The sequence below is a fragment of the Anolis carolinensis genome, unplaced genomic scaffold, assembly GCF_035594765.1.
Source record: "Anolis carolinensis isolate JA03-04 unplaced genomic scaffold, rAnoCar3.1.pri scaffold_12, whole genome shotgun sequence".
In the NCBI taxonomy this organism is placed as follows: domain Eukaryota; kingdom Metazoa; phylum Chordata; class Lepidosauria; order Squamata; family Dactyloidae; genus Anolis; species Anolis carolinensis.
Window position 1 is genome coordinate 7,545,234 of NW_026943823.1, and position 24,109 is coordinate 7,569,342.

The window sequence follows — 24,109 nt, forward strand, 5'->3', positions numbered from 1 at the left end:
ATCAAACTAGGTGGGCATAGACTTTTCCTGATTCAAAATAAGAGATTAGATAATTGGACATTTCTGACTGGACACATAGCTACGTGGCATGACCAGCTTCCTTTGGATAATTCCTTAATCAGTGTTTTTAAGACATGGCTTTTGAGGTATCTCTAGAAGTAATAGAACATGGTTTCTAGTTGTAAGCTACTTGAATGAGCGATGAACTGTTCCAAATGAATAGATGGTAAATGAGCATTGACATCACACAGTAAAGCAAGTGTCTGTGGCTTTATAGATATTTGCTGGGCTGAGACATGCCTAATCTCATTGTGAGGTGGTCATAGAAATCATGGAAAATAGAGTTGGAAGAGACCATAAGGGCCATTTAGTTCAACTCCCTGCAATGGAGGAATACACAATCAAAAAACTCCTGACAGATAGCTATTTGGCCCTGTTTAAAACCTCAAAGCATGCAACTCTACCACAACAGTTATTCCCATCAGATGTTCTTTCTAGTATTTAGGTGGAATCTTTTCCTGTCATTTGAATCTTGTTGCTCCATGTTTTAGTTTTTGGAGTAGCCAAAAACAAGCTGACTCCATCTTCAGTTTTCAGATATGTTATCATGACTATTACATTACCTCTCAGATTTCTCATCAAGATAAACATACACAGCTTCTTAAGCTTTTTCTCATAGGGCATGGTTTTCATACCTTTTCCCATTTTTTAAATCCTCTCTGGATGCTTTTCAGCTTGTCAATGTCTTTCCTAAATTGTGGTGCCCAAAACTGGACACATATTCCATGTTAGACCTGACCAAAGCAAAATAGAATGGTACTATTGCTTTCTTTAATTTAGACACCGTGCTCATATTGATGGAGCCTAGAATCATATTGGGTTTTCTAGTTGATTCGCACGATTTGTTCATATTCGGCTTGTGGTCTACTAAGACTCCTAGATCCCTTTCACATGGGCTGTATTCAAGCCAGGTGTCTCCCATCCAGTATCTGTGCATTTCATTTTTATTTTCTTATATGTAACAGCATACATTTCTTCCTGCTTGGAAAATTGCCTAGCTATGGCAGGAGAACTTGACGTGGTTGAATGTTTTACTACTGTTTCTAAAGAAATGGTTTGTAATTTCAAACAGAGATAAGAAGCTAGATCTGTGCTGTAGGGATAAATGTGGTTTACTGAGAGATCTCTATTGGAGGATAAATGTGCCCAAGCCCTTCGTTTGTTTTGCTACACAATACTTCCAACTCAACTAGCTCAGGAATTGCACCTACCTGTTGGTGACCAAGATGTTATGCTAGCACTTCTCATGGCTAGTTGATCTCAGAACAGGACTACACCTAAAGAGAGTAGGGAAAAGCCAGGTTTCCATAATCTTTCCCCTACAAGAGCATTTCCTAGTGAGGTTATTTTCCCCTATCACAATGGAAGGTGAAGGTGAAGCAGTGTGGCAGCTGTAACAGCAGTAACACCTACGTGCTGCACTTTTCTTCACAGGAATGAAGGCAATCTTTTCTTTCTATCCTAACTTGACCCAGGAGAAGCTGGACATATTGGGACAATTGCAGTCATTCCTGACTCTTACACATTTTCAGGAAGCCTGTGTAAATTCAAGTAAACATGACCTTCCCCGAAAGCTCTAATATTTATCCAGCGCTAGTCCTTTATCCAGCCCATCCTCCCAGGACTAGTAAGGCTGGAGCAGTGCTCTTAACTTGGTCCAAAGCGGAAGATTACTCGGCACAGCCATACCTTCTGGCTGAGAGGCAGACGTGCCTGAACAACAGCTTGTATTTACCAGCCAGTGGCCAGGATGCAGGAAGGGGAGGCTTATCTCAGCAGGAGTCAGCCAGAGAGAGAGAATGTAGCCCTTCCTCCAGTTTAGAGTCTTCCCGCCCGCTGTCCAATGTCTCTGTCCCTTCAAAGCAGCCAGAATCCCGCGGAATGTCCTCTTTTGATTCTTCTGGGGCCAGATGGGCCTCCACGCGTCCTCCGTCATCTTCGGCCTCACTGCTGGCTGGAGAGAGAGAGAGAGAGAGAGAGAGGAGCTATTATAAGGACGTCCCACTGGTTGAAATGGGTAATGCTGGGATTGCACGCCTTGTTACGGCATGAGGACCAATGCCTGTCGTGCCTTCTGCGCAACCTACCAGAGGCAGTGTCTTTTCAGGGTCTCCCCCTTGCAACATGGAAAGGAAAGGAGATTCCACCTAAACATCATTTGTTTTGCTACACAATACTTGCAGCTCAACTAGCTCAGGAATTGCACCTACTTGTTGGTGACCAAGATGTTATGTTAGCACTTCTCATGGCTAGTTGATCTTAGAAGAGAACTACAACTAAAGAGGGTAGGGAGAAGCCAGGTTTCCATAATCTTTCTCCACAGCACAAGAGCAAGCCACCTCTTTTTAAATTCCATTTCCTAGTGAGGAAGAACTTCCTCACTGAGAACTGTTCGACAGTGGAATTCTCTCCCCCGGACTGTGGTGGAGGCTCCTTCTTTGGAGGCTTTTAAGCAGAGGCTGGATGGCCATCTGTCGGGGGTGCTTTGAATGCGATTTCCTGCTTCTTAGCGGGGGGTTGGACTGGATGGCCCATGAGGTCTCTTCCAACTCTACTATTCTATGATTCTATGAAAAGTCAAGAAAAATGTGCAGCTAGCAGGGTGGGCCTTGTTAGTACTTGGAAGCAGGACTGCTAAGAACTGTCACATGTTGTAGGTTGTATTTTGGTAGAAAGCAATGGCAAACTAAGAAAACCCTGTGGAAATTCCTGAGGTCAGCCTGAGTTGGCCAGTGGCTTGGCGGTCCCCATGTGCATGCACACATCCCTTGGCTTGATCAGACCGCATCCCGAACCTGGCATTGCTCACTCTGCCTTGCGGGAGCTCCAAAAGTCTCTCCCATCATCTGATTCTTTCTTTAGGCTTCTTTGGATAGGACCAATGTGTTCAGAAGTCGTGGCATTTCTTGCTGTATATTTGGGGTTTTAAAAAAGTACCAAGCCCATTTCTGGTATCCTGGACTACTTTCTGACAACATTTTTGTTCCCTCTTTTTTATTCCAAGAGTTACGAGAATAAAGTTCAGATTCCAAGCTATATTAGTCCTTTTTCTCTCTCTCTTTTTTAAAGGTGTTATAGTGCATCAGTGAGATGGTAAAATAGCAGTTTATCTACTATGTCACTATAACTGATTTTTTTTTTAATTGGAGAGGAGATTTGTCTGCCAAACTATGGGATCAACTCAGTAATCATACACACTGATTTTAAAAAGCTTGGAAGAACTGCAGTGCATCTGTTGCTACAAAGAACCCTGAAAATGAATGAAATGAGTGTATTCAAAGGTGACAACAACCAGTGAAACTCAAGGAGCTATACTGTGCAAAGTCACGTTTCTTTAAACCAGGGGTCCCCAAACTAAGGCCCGGGGGCCGGATGCAGCCCTCCAAGGTCATTTACCTGGCCCCTGCCCTCCGTTTTATAATATATTTTTATATCAGTTTTAATAATATATTATATATACATATAATATTGATAAAATATGTTATACAATATAATACTAATAATAATACCATATAACAATATTAAATTATATGTTATATATTACATATTATATTACAGTACAGTGGTATAGTTCAATATATAGTAATATATAATGCTAATATTGTGCTATGCTAATAATATATTGTTTGAACATACAGCTGCTCTGAGTCCCCTTCGGGGTGAGAAGGGTGGGATATAAATGTAGTAAATAAATGTAGTAAATAAATAAATGAACAATTTTAGACTTGGGCTCGCCCAAGTCTAACATGACTTGAAGGCACACAACAACAACAACAACAACAACAATCCTAATTAACTTGACTATCTCATTGGTCCACACTTTCCATTGAAATCCTGATAGATTTATGTTGGTTAAAATTGTTCTTATATTCAAATATTGTATTGTTCTTTCATTGTTGTTATTTTTTGCACTACAAATAAGACATGTGCAGTGTGCATAGAAATTTGTTCATATTTTTTTCAAATGATAATTTGGCCCCTCAACAGTCTGAAGGATTGTGGACCGGCCCGCTGCTTTAAAAGTTTGAGGACCCCTGCTTTAAACCAACCTGGAGGAGCACTTGGTAGAAATGGCAAATATTTGACTTGGTATCCTGTATCCAAAGCAGGTACAATTGGCCCTTGAATTTGCAAATTTGATTAATATGTTCGGTTAAGGAATCTATTGGTGTTCCAACATGAATCTGTGGTCTGCATCTGCCAAAGATTGACCATGGAGTTGTGCTGTAGAACCTAGAGCTTTCTAAAATAGTTTTTCCTCAGTTTTTTAAAAAAAACATTTTAAATTTGCACTTCCCCCACTTCTTCAGGGGTCTTGTACTCCTGACCCCAGTGAATGTGAAGGATGATTGTTCTACTAAGCAAAGGAGGGGAAGCAGCTGGGCATTTCTGAAGCGCTTACTGTCATAATCCAGCAGTAGGTCTGCTGCCGTAAGCAGCTTGACCCGGTGCTGTGGGTCAGTGATGTTCAGCTCGTTCAGGTGCGTCTCCTGCAGCTCCTTGAAGTCCTCCAGAGTCTGATAGCCATTCAGCAGCAAGGTGGAGGTGTGTTCCTGAGATGGGGTGAAGAAGTGAAAAAAGAGACAGTAATATCTTGATCAGAGCCTATTATGCAGACTAATCTGTCCCAATATAGGATGGATGCGTTCATGAGTTGCTGTTCTGGAGTAGCTAGTGAATTTTTGTAAAAGCATATACGCCATCCCCAAAACTCAAAGGGCTAGTTTCACCCTTGAATTTAGAAATGCTGATGAGAGAATTGCTCCCCTTGTGCCTTAGTAGTGACCTAGTAATGTGGTTGATAGGAGTTACAGGGTTGTTGTGTGTTTTCCGGGCTGTATGGCCACGTTCCAGAAGTATTCTCTCCAGAATTCTACAGGACTGCATCAGATTATATGTAACAGAACTAATGACAAAATGAAGTTTTGCTAAACAAGTCTTATAAAAAAGCAAAGCAATTAGTATGTTGTCGACGGCTTTCATGGCCGGAATTTATTTATTTATTTATTTCAATTATTTATACCCCGCCCTTCTCACCCAAGGGGACTCAGGGCGGCTTACAAGTGGCAATTGATGCAGTTATACAATAAACTAAAATGATTAAAACAGTTAAAACAGTCATAAAATAGTCATAAAATACAATATACAAAGTTTAAAACAATGCAAAGTGCTTATGCCATTCATCCACCGGACCTTATACAAGAGCTGTAATTCAGACCACGTCGAAGCCAACACATGCTTATTCTTCAAATGCCTGATGTTTTGCCCACATCTATGGCAGGCATCCTCAAAACCTCTGAGGATGCCTGCCATAGATGTGGGTGAAACGTCGGGAGAGACTACTTCAGGAACATGGCCATATAGCCCGGAAAACACACAACAACCCTGTGATTCTGGCCATGAAAGCCTTTGACAACACACTGATAGGAGTTAGTTTTTAATATCTGGATGTACCTGTTTGGCCACTTCTGCTTTACTTAAATGGTGGGGTTGAATAAATGTTGCTAGTGGTAGGATTGGACATGTTTATTTGCAAGGCTCGATATACTCGGTAGTCTCATGTTTAAAGGCGACCCAACAGGGGATGCAGCAAATACCAGACTTTTGTGACTCCTTAAAGACTAACAAATACATTATGTCACAAGCCATGCTAACGTTGCTATCACTGTTGGTGGTCGTGTGTAAAAGCTAAAGAATTCTGGAATATGGTACATAAGGAAAGCCAAAAAATATTAAGAATGAACTACCCAATTAAGCCGGAGATCTATCTTTTGGGTATTTTGGATAAGGACATTTTTAATGACATTAATAAAGAAAAGATAATAATCTTCCTATCAACAGCAGCAAGAATGATGTACGCAAAGATGTGGAAGCAGGAAAATAGTCCTGAGAGAGAGGACTGGTTAAACAAAGTATGGGAAATAAAAGATATGGATCAATTAATGTTCCTATTGAAAAAGAATACTGGCAAGGGAGTAAAAAAGACCGACTGGTCATCATTTGAAGTATATATGAAGACGATGTACAATCCTTAAGAGAAAACATAAATCCAAAGACTTTATAAACAAAAGGGAGAGAACCGAAAATAAACAGATTTGAAGAATAAAGGACAGGAATAAGAGATGAATGGAAGCTCATAATTTTTTCCCCTTTTTTTCTCTTTCTCTTTCTTTCTTAAACTTTTCTATAAATAGTGTTCCCACTCTTTCGTTGTATATATATTTAGAAAATATTTAATAAAAAGTATTTAAAAAACCAAAAAACAAGCCATGCTAACTTTGGTTACCACATATCTATTAACGTTAAAGCCTGGGAGGCATTTCCAGTTTTGCTTTTTCAGCCGGTGTGACAATGTGGGGGTGAAAATTGGGCACATAGCTGTCCCTGTTTGCCTACATTTGCTTCCATTGATTTGTCTGGAGCTGTACGTTTTGCATACTGTCTCTTTCTATGCCCATGCATCAAATAAGCAAAATAATTCAATGGTGTAATAGACTGAGCTTTAGTAGATGACCACTTAATGCCCTAGTATGGTTGTTAGTCTTTTAAGGTGACACGGACTTCTTTGTTCCAGAGAAGAGAAAATGGGAAAGAGCTTCAATACGGTTTATCTGAAAAAGCGGTTTAAGGAATTGTTTAAGGAATTTAAGGAAGCTATTCCCACCTCAAGATTCATGCGCTCCAGCAGTTCGTGCAGGGTTTTGGGCTTGGGCCTTTTGCTCCTGCTGCCGCGCGAACAGCTCTTTGTCGCTGGTGCCACCTCTTCTGGGATGACGTCCACGTAGATGAACTTGAAGGAGCCCACTTTGTTGTTCAGAAGGCCAGTCCAGGTGCCCACGGGAGGTTTTGCAATGATGTGGATCATGTCCCCTTTCTAGGCCAGATGCAAAAATAATACATTTTTATGTAGTGTACCTTTCAGAAAATTGTCCTCCTAATAAAACACAATTTGAATACTTGGTCCTGCAGTATTGTGTATTGATGTGAGCCTGGTCTTGTAGAAGATGGACAAATCAGAGGTTGGGAAAGATATTTTGGGGAATGACAATCCTCCAAATCACTCTAAGGTTTGTTGTGTTGTCGAGGGCTTTCATGGCTGGGATCACAGGGTTGTTGTATGTATTCCGGGCTGTATGGCCATGTTCCAGAAGTATTCTCTCCTGACGTTTCGCCCACATCTATGGCAGGCATCCTCAGAGGTTGTGTGCCTCACAACCTCAGAGGATGCCTGCCATAGATGTGGGTGAAACGTCAGGAAAGAATACTTCTGGAACATGGCCATACAGCCCGGAATAATATTAATAATAATAATATTAATAATAATAATAATAATAATAATAATAATAATAATAATAATAATAAAAACTTTATTTATACCCCGCCACCATCTCCCCAACGGGGACTCGGGGCGGCTTACATGGGCCCATGCCCAGAACCATACAATATAACAAAATATAAAACAACACATCATAACACAATTTAACAATACAATAAATAATAACATACATTACAACCCAAAATTCAGAAAAAGCAATAAAAACCAGGGCGGGCCACATGAACACTAAGGAATACATACAACACTCTAAGATTTTTCTGTTGGGGGAAATAATGGAAAAATTTGGGAGGTCTGGTGACTGAGGCAGGCCGTTGCCATGATAAAAACATATTCTGAAGTTGCCCCCTTTTAAGTGGGGAGAAAAGCCATTTGATTTTTATTTCCCGCTCCTTTCGCATGAGTCTAAATTTTGGGGGTGGGACCTGTGGTGTTCTGACTATTTTGGATTTCAGTTCCCAGAAGCCTCCGTTAGCATCGCCTGGAAGTTATAGATGCAAAACTGCAAGATGGCCAAATGTCCTTCCTCTCTGAGTGTGTGATGATATGGGCTTGTCCTTTGAATGCTACAAGAGCCACTGAATATTTGGATGTGAAAAGCTTCTTTGCATAGCTTTGCAGTGAAGTCTGCTTTCTATTTTTGTGCTTTTGGGTGACACTTTGGTTTTGCAATTTATTTATTTATTTATTTATTTACAGTATTTATATTCCGTCCTTCTCACCCTGAAGGGGACCCAGGGTGGATCACATTATATACATATAGGGCAGACATTCAATGCCCATATACACATAGAACCGAGACAGAGACAGACACAGAGGCAATTTAACCTTCTCCTAGGGGATGTTCGATTCTGGCCACAGGGGGGAGCAGCTGCTTCATCATCCACTCTGATGGCACTTCCTCATTCCAATGTCATAAATTAGTTAAATTTGCCTCCCCACTTTATAAGTGGTACCTTATTTCCAACTTGATAGATGCAATTATCTTTCGGGTTGCTAGGTCAGCAACGAGCAGGGGCTATTTTTTATTTTTTAATTGATGGGTGCTCACCCCACCACGGGCTGGTCTCGAACTCATGACCTCATGGTCAGAATGATTTATTGCAGCAGGCTGCTCACCAGCCTGCGCCACAGCCCGGCCCCTCCCTTATGGAATTTCACAGGGAGCCCAGATACCATCTTCACACTACTTGTGTTTTTCCACTCTACCTTTTGACTTTGGTTGAGGAGGGCACTCAGGGCCCTCCATCTGGAAGCAGATTGGACCAAAGGGGCTGCTTGACTCACCTGCAGCTTCAGGGAGTCTTTGTCATATGGGCTGGGGACGAAGTCTGTATGGACTCTGGCTCTTCCGCAAAAGGGGCCGCTGTAGGGTGGCGCACTGGGCTCGTCTCTCTTCTTGTGGGTACTCTCCATCAGTCTGGGACTTGTCGTGTCACTCTCTGCTTGGACATAATAAGTTATATAATTGAAATCAAACTGTAGTAATCTCATAGGTGAGATTGCCAACTCTCCAGAAGTTGATAAACAACAACCTCAGCCAGTGATGAAAATTGCAGAGAGTCAGAAGGGCCAGTTCCTGATCTGGACTTGAGAGAAGAGGATACTGAACTCTTGATGCATTACCAAGTTGCAGACATTTAGGGGTCAGTAAAAAGCGCTCCATGCAGTCATATGCTGGCCACATGACCTTGGAGGTGTCTGTGGACAGCGCCGGCTCTTGGGCTTAGAAATGGAGATGAGCACTACCCAGCAGAGTCGGACATGACTGGACTTAACGTCAGGGGAAACCTTTACCTTTACCTTAAAAAGCAGAAGCATCACCTTCTGCATCTTATAGGACCAGGAGGTTCCTCAAGTGTCAAGGAAAATTAACCCTCTTTTTACCTATGTAGACTACTATTGCTCCAATGCAATGTGGGGAACCCATTGTGGCCCTCCAAATGTTGAAGGACTCTTATATTCCCTGATCATGATGGCCAAAGGAAAGAGAAGATGGGGGACTATAGCAACATCTGCAAAGCCATTGGTTCCCCAAAGCCTAAGTGGTTCTCAACCTGTGGGTCCTCAGATGTTTTAGCCTACAACTCCTGTATCTGTATTTTATAATGCGTTTTATGAATGTCTTATGTAAGTTAATTTTTTAACTGATTTATAGTGTATTGTACAGTTTTTATATGTGTGTTTTATTGTAAGCCGCCCTGAGTCCCCTGTTGGGTGAGAAGGGCAGGATATAAATATTGTAATAAATAAATAATAAATAAACTCCCAGAAATCCCAGCCAGTTTACCAGCTGTTGATATTTCTGGGAGTTGAAGGTCAAAACATCTGGGGACCCACATGTTGAGAACCACTGGCCTAAATGAATACACATTTTGGCTTTTTATTTGCTTAGCCTCATTTCTGTTGAGATTTGATGCCTACCTTCATACTATCAAATGATTCCCTAATTGTACTTGTCTGTAGAAAGCTAACTTGTCGAGGAGAAAGCCGAGCTCAAATCAGAAAACAAACTTGTCGGGGATTTGCAATTGGGAGAAACATACTGCACTGCCTGCATTTTGAAGCTCTGCTGCAGAATTATCATTTCTGAACCGGAACCTAGTAATGTTAGCTTTTGGGCTGTAGTCCATAGAATTTCCTAGCCATTGGTCATGTTATTGAGGGGATTCTGGGACTTGCATTCCAAGATTCTCTATGTATTCATGGCTTTATTACACCTTCCGAGGAGAAGGACACACGCACCAGTTGGGGTCTGTGGGCTGCCAGTTTCTGTTGTTTCTGGAAAAATAGGGACTTCGCCCTCGATAGGGCTGTTCATGGGTGAAGATTCAGCAACATTATTTTCAGGACCGCCCTGCAACAGGAAAAGGTGTTAGTTGTTAATGTTAGTGGATGGGACAGTCACTGGCAGCGGACAGTATGTCACTGAGCTATTGGGGCCCATTTAGGGAATATGCTAAGTGCTAGATTTATGTTCGGAATAGAAAGAGTAGCAAGTGGTCCTGGCTGCTATTGGATTCAAAAAGAAAGCTGTCAGTGTTTTCTAACCAGGGTTAAAAGGTTTTTGTTGGCACCACAAGGGAAAGAGTTAAATGAGGATGGAGAGTAGGGACCACTCAGGGAGGGTTGACTCACAGAGGCCACCTCCCCTTACCTTCCCACCTGAGACCAGGAGTGGACACAGCCACATCCCTCACCTGCTCCGACAGCGCTTTGACGGCTGCCTTGCCCATCTTCCTGTTCATGGTACGAGAGATGGCAGCTCTCCATCTTTTGCCCAGCTTCAAGGTACCGCTTTGGCCAGGGTCATCAGGGCTAGGCAGTGGGTTTGCCCGGATGCCTTCAGGGATCTGCACAAAGAGGCAATGCGTTTGACCTTCTGGAAAGGAGAATTGGATGCTCCATGTTGGAGAAACCAGTTGGGGTAAACCAAGAGTAGTGGTAGTTTCAGTTCGTGGTCATCTCCTCCCAGCTTGAGCATCCCTGTGCTGTCGCGCCTGGGGCTATAACTCTTAGCGAAAGAGGCATGGACGTGACATCTTTTCCCAGGGGATTGCTTCTTGCACTCCTTTAGGGAAACTGGAACTCCCAAGGACCAAAACACTGTAGATAACTCAAAACTGGTTTTATTGTTCACAAAAGGTTAACCCAATAAGCTGGAAGTTTCAAAGGGATAAAGGAAAATATACATTACAGTCTTTGGTTGTTTTAAGTCCAAGAAGCTTTTCCAGGTCCCTCTTTCTCAATGACTGTGAATGCCGGAGCAAACTCAGCCTCAGTCCAAATGGCCTATGTTTGAAGACACAGTCTTCCTCTGATGCCAAGGGACTGATCTGAAGGCGCTTGAGACTCCTCAACATCGTTCAGGTTGGCCCTGAACATGAAGCAATAAGTCTCAAGGGTAAGAACCTCAGAATTGGTGCTGAGAGGTAACTTAATCAAGGGCTTTTAGAGCCAAGTCTCTCTCTCTCATCTATCTGGTAGAAAGCTTGACGGTGGAATGAAAAGGAAACACTGACCCACTCCAGGAAAGGACTGTGTCTTCAAACATAGGCCATTTGGACTGAGGCTGAGGATTGCTCCGGCATTCACAGCCATTGAGAAAGAGGGACCTGGAAAAGCTTCTCAGCTACAGAGCTCCTTGGACTTAAAACAACCAAAGACTGTAATGTATATTTTCCTTTACCCTTTTGAAACTTCCAGCTTATTGGGTTAACCTTTTGTGAACAATTAATCTATTGAGCTGAGGGAGCGATATAACTGGTGCAAACAACATTGATTGACAGCTATAAATAACCAATCAGTCCAACTACATTTACAGGGTAAAAGCAAAATCAGGCATGATACAACAATTCAAATCTTGCAACTTACAGATTGACATATAGATGGCTCCACTCGCGCTGTCACAATCCCTTATTTGGAATTACAAAATCCCAAATACTCCAAAATCCAAAACTGTCCACACTTCTGGATATGTAACTGACTTGGGAATAGTAGGGCAGAGTGAATGGACAGTAAGAGGTGGATTGGACCAGGGCAGGTGTTCAAGTGACCACACTTGAATAGAGCTGGATGCTCAAAAAAGATGGCCCAGGCTTGCATTATTAGACCTTACTGAATCGAAAAGGTTTATTACATTCCCACTCACCATTTCATTGATTTGGAAATAGCCAATAGGCTTCACACCCAACTCACCTCCTCTTCCAGGGTGAATTCTTTTTCGCTGGGCAGAGGGGAACTGGGTTTGGACTTTGCAAAGTCCTTGAAGCTGCTGGAGCGCTGCAGAGTCAACTGATGGAAGAAAGAAGAGGTCAGTGTAAGCTCCACAGTAATGCAAGTGGCAGGAAAACCTAACAGAGATGGACACCCAGAGACCTTACAACCGTGGGATGGAGAACCCTCCATTCTTTCCTAAATTAAAAAAAGAATGTACTGAATTATAAACATCTGACTTACAAACAACTTGTAGTTATGAACAGGGTTGAGACAACAGGAAATGAGATAAATCTACCCATTGGAAGGGAAATTAATTCCTGGAAGAGTTATTATCATGGAGAAAATGGGTCTCCACAGAGGCTTTAGCATCAATCCTTGTTTTCACAACAAGCCAAATTTTTCAAAACCCAATTCTCACCGGCACAGAAAGTGAGATGGAAATGGGAAGTGATGTTTTTTAGATTTAGCTCAGACATTAAATTCTTGCTCAGGTGCCCTTTTACGGTTGTGTGTTTTCCCCCCACTGGACACATTGGTGGATCTGGGAACTGTAGTCGAAAACAGCAATGGAGTAGAGCCCTAAGCCTCAGCATGGCTCCTGTTTGATCTAAAGGATTGTCTAGTGCAATTCCCATTTAAATAAAGAAGACCCCCCTCCCAAAAAAATCTCAGAGAGAGTGTTAACGTTTCTTAACCAGAGATAACATTTGGAGCTCAAATGGGGCAGATAAGGAGGTCACAACCTTCTGCCTGGCTGAGAGGTGTAATTTATTTCTAATTGTATAGGTAAATGTAAAGGTTTTCCCCTGACATTAAGTCTAGTCATGCCCAACTCTGGGGGTTGGTGTTCATCTCCATTTCTAAGCCGAAGAGTTGTCCGTAGACACCTCTAAGGTCATGTGGCCGGCATGACTGCATGACTGTTACCTTCCCGCCGGAGCGGTACCTATTGATCTACTCAACATTTGCATGTTTTCGAACTGCTAGGTTGGCACAAGCTGGGGCCAACAGCAGGAGCTCACCCCGCTCCCCGGATTTGAACCGCTGTCCTTTTGGTCAGTGAGTTCAGCAGCTCAGTGGTTTAATCAGCTCAGATGTCTGTTCATACCCTGTTTCCCCGAAAATAAGACAGTCTTATATTAATTTTTGCTCCCAAAGATGCGCTAGGTCTTATTTTCAGGGGATGTCTTATTTTTCCACAAAGAAGAATTCACATTTATGGTTGAATTTTTAAAAAATGAAAATTTATTATCTACTGTACAGTAGTTGTCATCACAAACCAGCATAACCAAACTGTGAATCCTTTCAAGAATTTCTATATTATATTTTATTGCTATACTGTTTTTAAGTTTCTGTTTTAAGTTTCTGTTCGTATGTAAATGTATGTTGTTGGGCTTGTCCCTGTGTAAGCTGCCCTGAGTCCCTTCTAGGGATACAAGAATAATGTTATTATTATGTTGTAGATCAAGGGTCCCCAAACTTTTTAAACAGGGGGCCAGTTCACAATCCTTCGGACCGTTGGAGTTGGCCACCGAGCAATAATAATAATAATAACAACAACAACAACAATAATAAAAGAGTTGAAAGAGACCCTTTGGGCCATTGAGTCCAATCCCCTTCTGTCTTTGTGCACCGAAAGCACAAGCAAAGCACCCCTGACAGATGGCCACCCAGCCTCAATATTAATAATAATAATAATAATAATAATAATAAGGTCAGAAGAGACCCCTTGGGCCATTTAGTCCAATTTCCTTCTGTCTTTGTGCACCGAAAGCACAAGCAAAGCACCCCTGACAGATGGCCACCCAGCCTCAATGTTAATAATAATAATAATAATAATAATAATAATAATAATAATAATAATAATGAGGGTCAGAAGAGACCCCTTGGGCCATTTAGTCCAATCCCCTTCTGTCTTTGTGCACCGAAAGCACAAGCAAAGCACCCCTGACAGATGGCCACCCAGCCTCAATGTTAATAATAATAATAATAATAATAATAATAATAATAATAATAATAATGAGGGTCAGAAGAGACCCCTTGGGCCATTGAGTCCAATCCCCTTCTGTCTTTGTGCACCGAAAGCACAAGCAAAGCACCCCTGACAGATGGCCACTCAGCCTCAATGTTAATAATAATAATAATAATAATAATAATAATAATAATAATAATAAATAGGGTTGTAAGAGAAAAAGAGACCCCTTGGGTCATTTAGCCCAACCCCCTTCTGCCCTTGTGCCATGGGGGCCGGATAGATAGCTTCGATGGGCCGCATCCGGCCCCCGGGCCTTAGTTTGGGGATCCCTGTTGTAGATGAAGGGAGAGATAACGGCAAGAGAGATCCTTTTGAGAGGCCAAAAAGTCCGGTTTATTATTTCAACTGAGTCTATGGAAGTGGAACCTCTTCTAAAAAGCAAACCAGAGCACCCGATCAAGGCGTTGACTTACCTTTTATACATTTTCAGACAAAGAACATGCTTCTACATACATCTCGTCATTAGTATGTCACTTCACATGCTTACAAACATGGGCATAATATGCCCACAATATGCACAATCAGCATTTTCCTATCTAAGCAACCTAAAAGCTTGTAGCAAGCTACAGACACCAAAAGAAATCCATCAAGAGGGCCTACTTTGACCTGTCTGCTCGCCTTCCATTTAGCTGTACTAGGAACCAATTCACACTGGAATGTATAGATAACCGGCCCCCCCTTCTCCCCCCGTCCTGTCAGCTTGTGCATCCCTAAAATCTAACATAGAGAGAGAGTCTGATTTTTCTACATTACACTGCTTCTAACGTGCATACAATATATGTCTAAAAATCCATATTTTCCGTTCCTCATCAATTATATTATTATTATTATTTCTTGTTACTACCTTTATTTCCATGTACAACAATCTATGGTATATACATTTACCGATCCTGCATGCTTCCAAACAAAAACTTTACTAGGTCTTACTTTTGGAGGAGGCCTTATATTTAGCAATTCAGCAAAACCTCTACTAAGTCTTATTTTCTGGGGATGTCTTATTTTCAGGGAAACAGGGTACACCTTACAACCCTCTATCAGTATGCATCCTATATCTGACTCTCACTGTCCCCTTCTCTTTGTAAGGTTGCCCCAAATCAACACTTTAGAACAGGGGTCCACAAACTTTTTAAGCCGAGGGCCGGTCCACAATCCTTCAGACTGTTGAGGGGCTGGATTATCATTTGAAAAAAAAAAATACAAATAAATTCCGATGCACACTGCACATGTCTTATTTGTAGTGCAAAAACAAAAACAACAACAACAACAACAACAATGAAAGAACAATACAATATTTAAAAATAAAAACAATTTTAACCAACATACATTTATCAGGATTTCAATGGGAAGTGTGGTCCTGCTTCTGCCCAATGAAATAGTCAAGTTAATTAGGATTGTTGTTGTTGTTGTTGTTGTTCCTGTTGTGTGCCTTCAAGTCATTTTAGACTTTGGGCGAGCCTAAGTCTAAAATTTATTTATTTATTTACTGCATTTATTTACTACATTTGTATCACACCCTTCTCCCCCCAAAGAGGACTCAGAGTGGCTTACACATTATATGTACATACAATATATTATATTATTAGCATAGCACAATATTAGCATTATATGTTACTATATTGAACTATACCACTATACTATAATATTATTAGTAATATTATATGTAATATAGAATATATAATTAATATTATTATATGGTACTAGCTGTGCCCGGCCACGCGTTGCTGTGGCGAAGTATGGTGGTATGGGAAATAAAATATTGAGGAATTGGTGGTAGTTAAGGTAAAGGGTCCTGGGCTGAGTGGGTTGCTAGGAGACCAAGTGAGCGGACCTTAGCCTTCTAACTGGCAGCAATTGGATAAAAACAATTATTCCTCTCCCTCTAATTAGGACTTTATTTTTCTTTTCTTTTTGTTGTATCAACCTAGAGCCGTGAATGATGGGTTGTGTTGTCAAATTTCGAGGTTGGGGGGCCTGTAGTTTTGTTGTTTTGTCCGCTGCCCTGATGCCATCACTCTTTTATATATATAGACTAGCTGTGCCCGGCCACGCGTTGCTGTGGCGAAGTATGGTGGTATGGGAAATAAAATATTGAGGAATTGGTGGTAGTTAAGGTAAAGGGTCCTGGGCTGAGTGGGTTGCTAGGAGACCAAGTGAGCGGAGCTTAGCCTTCTAACTGGCAGCAATTGGATAAAAACAATTATTCCTCTCCCTCTAATTAGGACTTTTTTTCTTTTCTTTTTGTTGTATCAACCTAGAGGCATGGATGATGGGTTGTGCTGTCAATTTTCGAGGTTGTGGGGTGTTTACTTTTGTTGTTTTGTCCGCTGCCGTGATGCCATCACTCTTTTATATATATAGATTACTATTAGTGTTATATTGTATTACATTATATTATTATTATCAATATTATATGTCTATACAATATATTATATTATAAAACTGAGGGCAGGGGCCAGGTAAATGACCTCGGAGGGCCGCATCCGGCCCCAGGGCCTTAGTTTGGAGACCCCTGCTTTAGAAGATACTGTGCCAAGCAGAGGAAGTGGGTGAGCTTGCCATGTGACCAGAAACTGCATCCCTTGAAGCTGAAACACCTGGTAGAGAGAGAGAGGCAAAGGCTGGGGGCAGGGAGAGGCTTCCGAGCATTGCAGTAAAGCGACGGCAGAAACCAGTGAGTGTGCAGTGTGTATCTATTTGAGGTCTGGAAATGCAAATACACGCAAACCCAGACTGCACACCCCAGTGCCTTCAGTAGAGCAAGCTGAAGGGGGCCGAGACAGCAGCAGCAGCAGCATTTGCAGGATAGCATTACGGGCATTTTACAGCGCTCACAGTTCACAACAAAAGCTGCAAAGGCCAAGTGAGAAGCCTTCCCTCTTTCTCGGGGGAAACAGGAACCAGACCTCATCATGTGTACGTGTACAGTCATCTCTTTGCGGTGGGCCATGGACACGCTTCGGTCTGGCTGCTACTTCTGCAACTGTGCAGCTCTGCAAAGCAGGTTTACTTAAAGGGCCCCAGGGCCAAAAGGAACGTAAGCAATGGCAGCTATTGTCTGGAAAGGTCTTCATCTCCCTGTAATTGTCACATAGGTTGCACCTTGTTTCATTGATCCATGGATGCACCCAAAGCATCAGGCAGTTTCCTGATACATTTTTCAGTGTTTCTTCCAACTCCATCCAATTTGGTATCTATTAGAGTTTTCTAATATGCATAATAATAATAATAATAATAATAATAATAATAATAATAATAATAATAATAATAATAATTATTATTATTATTATTTTGCATATTAGAAAATTATTATTCAGAATCCAGACTGACAAAGTTCTGGAACACAACACACCAGACATCACAGTTGTGGAAAAGAAAAGGGTTTGGATCATTGATGTCGCCATCCCAGGTGACAGTCGCATTGACGAAAAACAACAGGAAAAACTCAGCCGCTATCAGGACCTCAAAATTGAATTGCAAAGACTATGGCAGAAACCAGTGCAGGTGGTCCTGGTGGTGACGGGCACACTGGGTGTCGTGCCAAAAGATCTCAGCCGGCATTTGGAAACAATAGACATTGACAAAATCACGATTTGCCAACTGCAAAAGGCCACCCTGCTGGGATCTGCACGCATCATCCGAAAATGCATCACACAGTCCTAGACACTTGGGAAGTGTTCGACTTGTGATTTTGTGATATGAAATCCAGCATATCTATCTTGTTTGCTGTGTCGTACAATAAAATAAAATAATAATAAAATAACTTTATTCTTATACCCCGCCCCATCTCCCCGAAGGGACTTGGGGCGGCTTACATGGGGCCATGCCCAGACACAACAGTATAAAAGCAAAAGGAAATTACTCAACAATAAAACATCAGCATCGATAAAAACAATCATAAAAGGTCAACATACAAAATAAAATGTTAAAAACATGACTTGAATTCACAGATCTGGGCCAAAGTGCAAAATATGTCAAAGTCATCAGGAACTGATAGTTACGCAGCTGACGTAGTCAATAAAGTGCTAAGTATAATACTGAGAAGGTATACCTGTGGGTCTATTGCTAAGTAGGCAGACAAGTCGAACCTACAAGGATCAATCTTCAAAGGCCTTAGTAAACTGTTTTTACTAACACCGTGCTTCTCTTTCCTTTCGTTCTTCCTTTACCATGTTTTACCCTCTGGCTGAAATCCGCACCACAGTGAATTTTCCCACAATTTGGTGTGCTTGTCCCAATCATCCTTAGTGTGCCCGAGACATGCATGACACCATTTACATCTGTGCTTCCTCCTCAGTTCCTTAAAGTTGACTTCATGATCTCAGCATCAAGCCAGGCTTTTTCTTTCTCCTCATTTCCACAGCATCCTCTCGGCTTTTTAGAGCACCTTGGCTGGTGAAAGAGTTCTGGACATTTCAAGCCTTGATCTTGCAGTTGTATACAAGGGACAAATGGGACCTAGGTATCCATGGATTTTGGTATTCATGGGGATGTGTGTGTCCTGCAACCAAACCCCAGACCGCTATACCATTAAACTTTTGGAAATCAGAAATCAAAACATTTTCTGAACACAGTTAGTATGGAGGGCTGATGCTAACTCCCCATAAGGGATTGAAATGGCACATAAACAAACACACATACTTCTTGAAAATGTTTGGATTGATAATCCAAACTGGTAATAATTTGCTGGCTCAGGTACTCAGATCATTCAAGCATGTATAAAGCACGAGGATATTGGATGAACGGATTTTAACCATATGTTTTATATGTTACTAGCTGTGCCCGGCCACGCGTTGCTGTGGCGAAGTCTGGTGGTATGGGAAATAAAGTATTGAGGAATTGGTGGTAGTTAAGGTCAAGGGTAAAGGTTTTCCCCAGACATTAAGTCCAGTCGTGTCTGACTCTGGAGGTTGGTGCTCATCTCCATTTTAAGCCGAAGAGCCGGCGTTGTCCGTAGACTCCTCCAAAGTCATGTGGGATGACTGCATGGAGCGGCGTTACCTTCCCGCCGGAGCAGTACCTATTGATGCACTCACATTTGCATGTTTTTGAACTTCTGGGTTGGCAGAAGCTGGGGCTAACAGTGGGGGCTCTCTCCGCTCCCCCAATTCAAACCTGTGGCCTTTCGGTCCAGAAGTTCAGCAGCTCAGCTCTTTAACACGCTGCGCCATCAGGGGATATTATTTCCTAAAGGTTGTGAATATACAATATTTCTGATTGGTTGTTTTTTTTTGTTTGTTGGAGGCAAGTATGAATGCTGCAATTAGGAAAAATGATTAGGATGTAATGGCCTTGCAGCTTTAAAGCCTGGCTGTTTCCTCCCTGGGTGAATTTTTTGTTGGGAGGTGTTAGCTGGCCCTGATTGTTTCCTGTCTGGAATTCCCTTGTTTTCAGAGTGGTGTTGTTTGCGATATTTTATGTGCTTCTACTGTCTGTGGCCCTGAGAAAACAGAGGATTTTCCAGACTTTGATGATAGGAATACTTTGTTGGGAGGTGTTAGCTGGCCCTGATTGTTTCCTGTCTGGAATTCCCTTGTTTTCAGAGTGGTGTTGTTTGCGATATTTTCTGTGCTTCTACTGTCTGTGGCCCTGAGAAAACAGGATTTGCCAGACTTTGATGATGGGAATACTTTGTTGGGAGGTGTTAGCTGGCCCTGATTGTTTCCTGTGTGGAATTCCCCTGTTTATTTACTGTCCTGGTTTTAGAGATTATATTGTTCTGCATTATTCTATCCCAGTAATTATTTCATATTAAAGAAGAATCTCACTTATCCAACATTCGCTTATACAATGTTCTGGATTATCCAACGCAGTCTGCCTTTTCATAATCAATGTTTTTGTAGTCAGTGTTTTAAATTCATTGTGATATTTTAGTGGTAAATTTGTAAATACAGTACAGTAGAGTCTCACTTATCCAACATAAACGGGCCGGCAGAACGTTGGATAAGCGAATATGTTGGATAATGAGGAATTAAGGATAACCCTATTAAACATCAAATAAAGTTATGATTTTACAAATTAAGCACCAAAACATCATGTTAGACAACAAATTTGTCAGAAAAAGTAGTTCAGTACACAGTAATGCTATATAGTAATTACTGTATTTATGAATTTAACACCAAAATATCATGATATATTGAAAGCATTGACTACAAAAATGCGTTGGATAATCCAGAACGTTGGATAAGCGAGTGTTGGATAAGTGAGACTCTACTGTAAATACTACATAGCATTACTGCGCATGGAACTACTTTTTCTGTCAAATTTGTTGTCTAATATGATGTTTTGGTGCTTAATTTGTATAACGATTACCTAATTTGATGTTTAATTGGCTTTTCCTGAATCCCTTCTTATTATCCAACATATTCACTTATCCTGCCGGCCTGTTTACGTTGGATAAGTGAGACTCTACTGTATATTTCTAATCTTATATTATCTGCTCAGAACTGGATTATATGAGGCCCCTTCTTCACAGCTGTATAAAATGCACACTGAAGTGGATTATATCGCAGTGTGGAGTCAAGATAATCCAGTGCAAAGCAGATAATATAAGATTATAAATGGGTTATATAGCTGTGTAGAAGGCCTTGAGTCTACACTGCCATATAATCCAGTGCAAATTAGATAATCTGTGGAAGAAGCCTAAGTGAGGCCTAAATCTGCCTGTCCCCTAACTGAAACCTGGCTGTCCCTTGGTTGCTAGGCAACCAAGTGGGCAGAGATTAGCCCTCTAAACTGGCAGCAATTGGAAAAAAAAATATTCCTCTCCCTCTAATTAGGACTTTATTTTTCTTTTCTTTTTGTTGTATCAACCTTGAGGCGTGGATGATGGGTTTTGTTGTCAAATTTTGAGGTTGGGGCGCCTGTACTTTTGTTGTTTTGTGAATTGCGGTGATGCCATCACTCATATAGATACTGTATTCAATTGTTTGTAATAGATTTTATATGCTGTGTGATTTTAATGATGTGTCGCATTGAATTGTTGCCAATTGTTGCCCTGAGTCCCTTCGGGTGAGAAGGGCGGGATAGAAATATTGGAAATAAATAAAAAAAATAAAGCACCCTAAAGTAACTTTTCCAAACTATGCCTTTACATACGTTGAATACAACCTTGCCATGGGTTGCTGTGAGTCTTTCGGGCTGTATGGCCGTGTTCCAGAAGCTTTCGCTCCCGATGTTTCGTCCTCTTCTGTGGCAGGCATCCTCAGAGGTGTGAGGTCTGCCTGCCACAGATGTGGGCGAAACATCAGGAGAGAAAGCTTTGGAACATGGCCATGCAGCCTGAGAGACTCACAGCAACCCAGGGATTCCAGCCATGAAAGCCTTCGACAATACATCAACCTTGCCATGTTTTTTTTCCCCGTGTCAGGAACAACTTGAGAAACTGAAAGTTGCTTCTGATGTGAGAGAATTGGCCGTCTGCAAGGATGTTGCCAAGAGGACGCCCGGATGTTTTTGTTGTTTTTATCATCCTTGTAGGAGGCTTCTCTCATGTCCCCACATGGAGCTGGAGCTGATAGAGGGAGCTCATCCGCGCTCTCCCCGGGTGGGATTTGAACCTGGCAGCTTTCAGATCAGCAACCCAACCTTCAAGTCACAAGGCTTTAATCCACTACGCCACCGGGGGCTCCTACCTTGCCATGTTAACAAACAGACTATCAGTTGGAGACTATCAGTTGCTGCCTCAAGCTAAGGACCAAATAGCATCCTGTTCGATCTGAAGACCCCAACCGCATATGCATTTGCATCTAACTTGGACCCTGATGATGATGATGATGCATGTCATCCTCCATCACACCACAGGGTAGCAGGTTGGTCTTGGGAATGCTTCTCTTTCCAACAGAGAAGAACAGCCAGAGGGGGTTACTACCAATACAGTATGGAAAACGACTCATCTGAAGCGACCGCCTCAATCTAAAGGTAAAGGTTTCCCCTGACGTTAAGTCCAGTCATGTCTGACTCTGGGGGTTGGTGCTCATCTCCATTTCTAAGCCGAAGAGCTGGCGTTGTCTGTAGACACCTCCAAGGTCATGTGGCCATAGGCATGACTGCATGGAACGCCGTTACCTTCCCACCGGAGCGGTACCTATTGTTCTACTCACATTGGCATGTTTTTGAACTGCTAGGTTGGCAGGAGCTCAATCTCCTTCTGGCAAGGCAAGTTCTGGGAGCTGAGAAGCATTGAGTTCTTCCTGGCGCCTGCTCTCCATACATACCTTCCTCTTTTGTGGTGGGTCTTTCTCGCTGGCATTGGATGGCTTCCGCCGCAGCATGGTGCTCCCTCCAGAGCTGCGCAAGGAATTGCCTGGACGAAAGCAAGGCTGGCTCAGGGGTGGCAGGCAGGGGCATGGAGCAGCACCCGCCGAGGCCAGGAAGTGTGCAGGAAATCACTGCATCACATGGGGCCCCTTTTCCCAGCAACCGGGCCTCCAGAAAGAGCAGAAGCGGGGCCCAGCCCTGCGCTTACACACTTTGCACAGGAAGGAAGTGGCGGCTTAACATGCTCAGAAGGGCTTCGCTTGAAACTGGGCGAGGGCGGGGGTGGAGAGACAGAAAAGGGACCCAAGGTGTCTTTGCAAAGAGAGTAGTGGATACATACCAGGTTGAGCACCTTCAACGTTGCACCTTGCAATTGGAACAATTTGCCAATTCATAGCCCTGTGATTGCATTTTTGCAGATACTCATAAATAAAGCTTTATTATTATTATTATAACCCCACCTTTCCGCACTACCGTTTTTTTTTATTTTTGATGCATTTTTTTTATAAAGAAAGCAAATATAATTACAAAATAAAAGGGAAATGCCAGCTTGGAAGAAGGTCAGATGAGGAGAGGAGGAGAATCCTGCCCCCTGATGTCACTTTACTGCCTTTATGGCGTGCCGCACAGAAACAAAGGGATCAATCACACCGATATCGATGACAGGAATGTTATGGGATTGGGAGCTACTGAGGGGTTTTATCCATTAATAGCTAGAGATGGGAGAATCACAAGGCCGAGACAGACTGGCAGTGGGATGCATACAACTGCAATGCAATGCCAGTGGGCCTGCTTTGTGCAATCTATATATATAAAAGGGTAATGAAATTTCGGCCTAGGCCAAAACAACAAAACACATCCCAGAAACACTAAACTTGGCAGCACAACCCATCATCCATGCCTCTAAATTCATACAACAAAAAGAAAAGAAAAATAAAGTCCTAATTAGAGGGAGAGGAATAATTGTTTTTATTCCAATTGCTGCCAGTTAGAAGGCTAAGCTCCGCCCACTTGGTCTCCTAGCAACCCACTCAGCCCAGGGGACAGGCAGAGTTAGGCCTCACTTAGGCCTCTTCCCCACTGCCTATAAAATACAGATTATCTGATTTTAACTGGATTATATGGCAGTGTAGACTCAAGGCTCTTCCATGCAGCTATATAACCCATTTATAATGGACTTAATGTCAGGGGAAAACCTTTACCCTTTACCTTAACTACACCAATTCCTCAATACTTTATTTCCCATACCACCATACTTCGCCACAGCAACGCGTGGCTGGGCGCAACTAGTAAAGTCCTACATGTTCCTAATCTGTGTTGAATCCACACAAGGACTATATTCCAGCTCCAGTACAAAATATACTGTGTTGGTTTGAGTCCATTAAAGCCACATTCGCCCGTTTTATTCTGAACCACAATAGTTCTTGAAAGCCCTACAGTTCCCCCTCCTCAAAGTCACCTCAACACAAAATGCACTTTATTCCATTCCTTCAGTTGTAAATAGTTTTTATGTTTACCCCATCCCAAGCCCCTTATCATGATAATAGTCCCTGGCTATCTACCTCTTCTCCTTGTGTTGTCGAAGGCTTTCACAGCCTCTGAGGATGCCTGCCATAGATGTGGGCGAAACGTCAGGAGAGAATACTTCTGGAACATGGCCACACAGCCCGAAAGACATACCTCTTCTCCTGTTTACATTTTTTACT

The 24,109-nt window shown here is 42.2% G+C and overlaps 1 protein-coding gene across 1 annotated transcript; it reads right to left on the reverse strand.

The window, feature by feature from the left end:
- Positions 1-255: 255 nt before the first annotated feature.
- Positions 256-22,631, reverse strand: sash3 (SAM and SH3 domain containing 3). The gene is made up of 8 exons (XM_008120229.3): positions 22,361-22,631; positions 12,092-12,187; positions 10,594-10,746; positions 10,139-10,250; positions 8,681-8,835; positions 6,725-6,934; positions 4,463-4,613; positions 256-2,014 (listed from the first exon to the last, which is right to left on the reverse strand). The coding sequence occupies exons 1-8, from the start codon at positions 22,415-22,417 to the stop codon at positions 1,833-1,835; spliced, it is 1,116 nt and encodes a 371-aa protein (XP_008118436.2). The 5' UTR covers positions 22,418-22,631; the 3' UTR covers positions 256-1,832.
- Between the last annotated feature and the right edge of the window lie 1,478 nt (positions 22,632-24,109).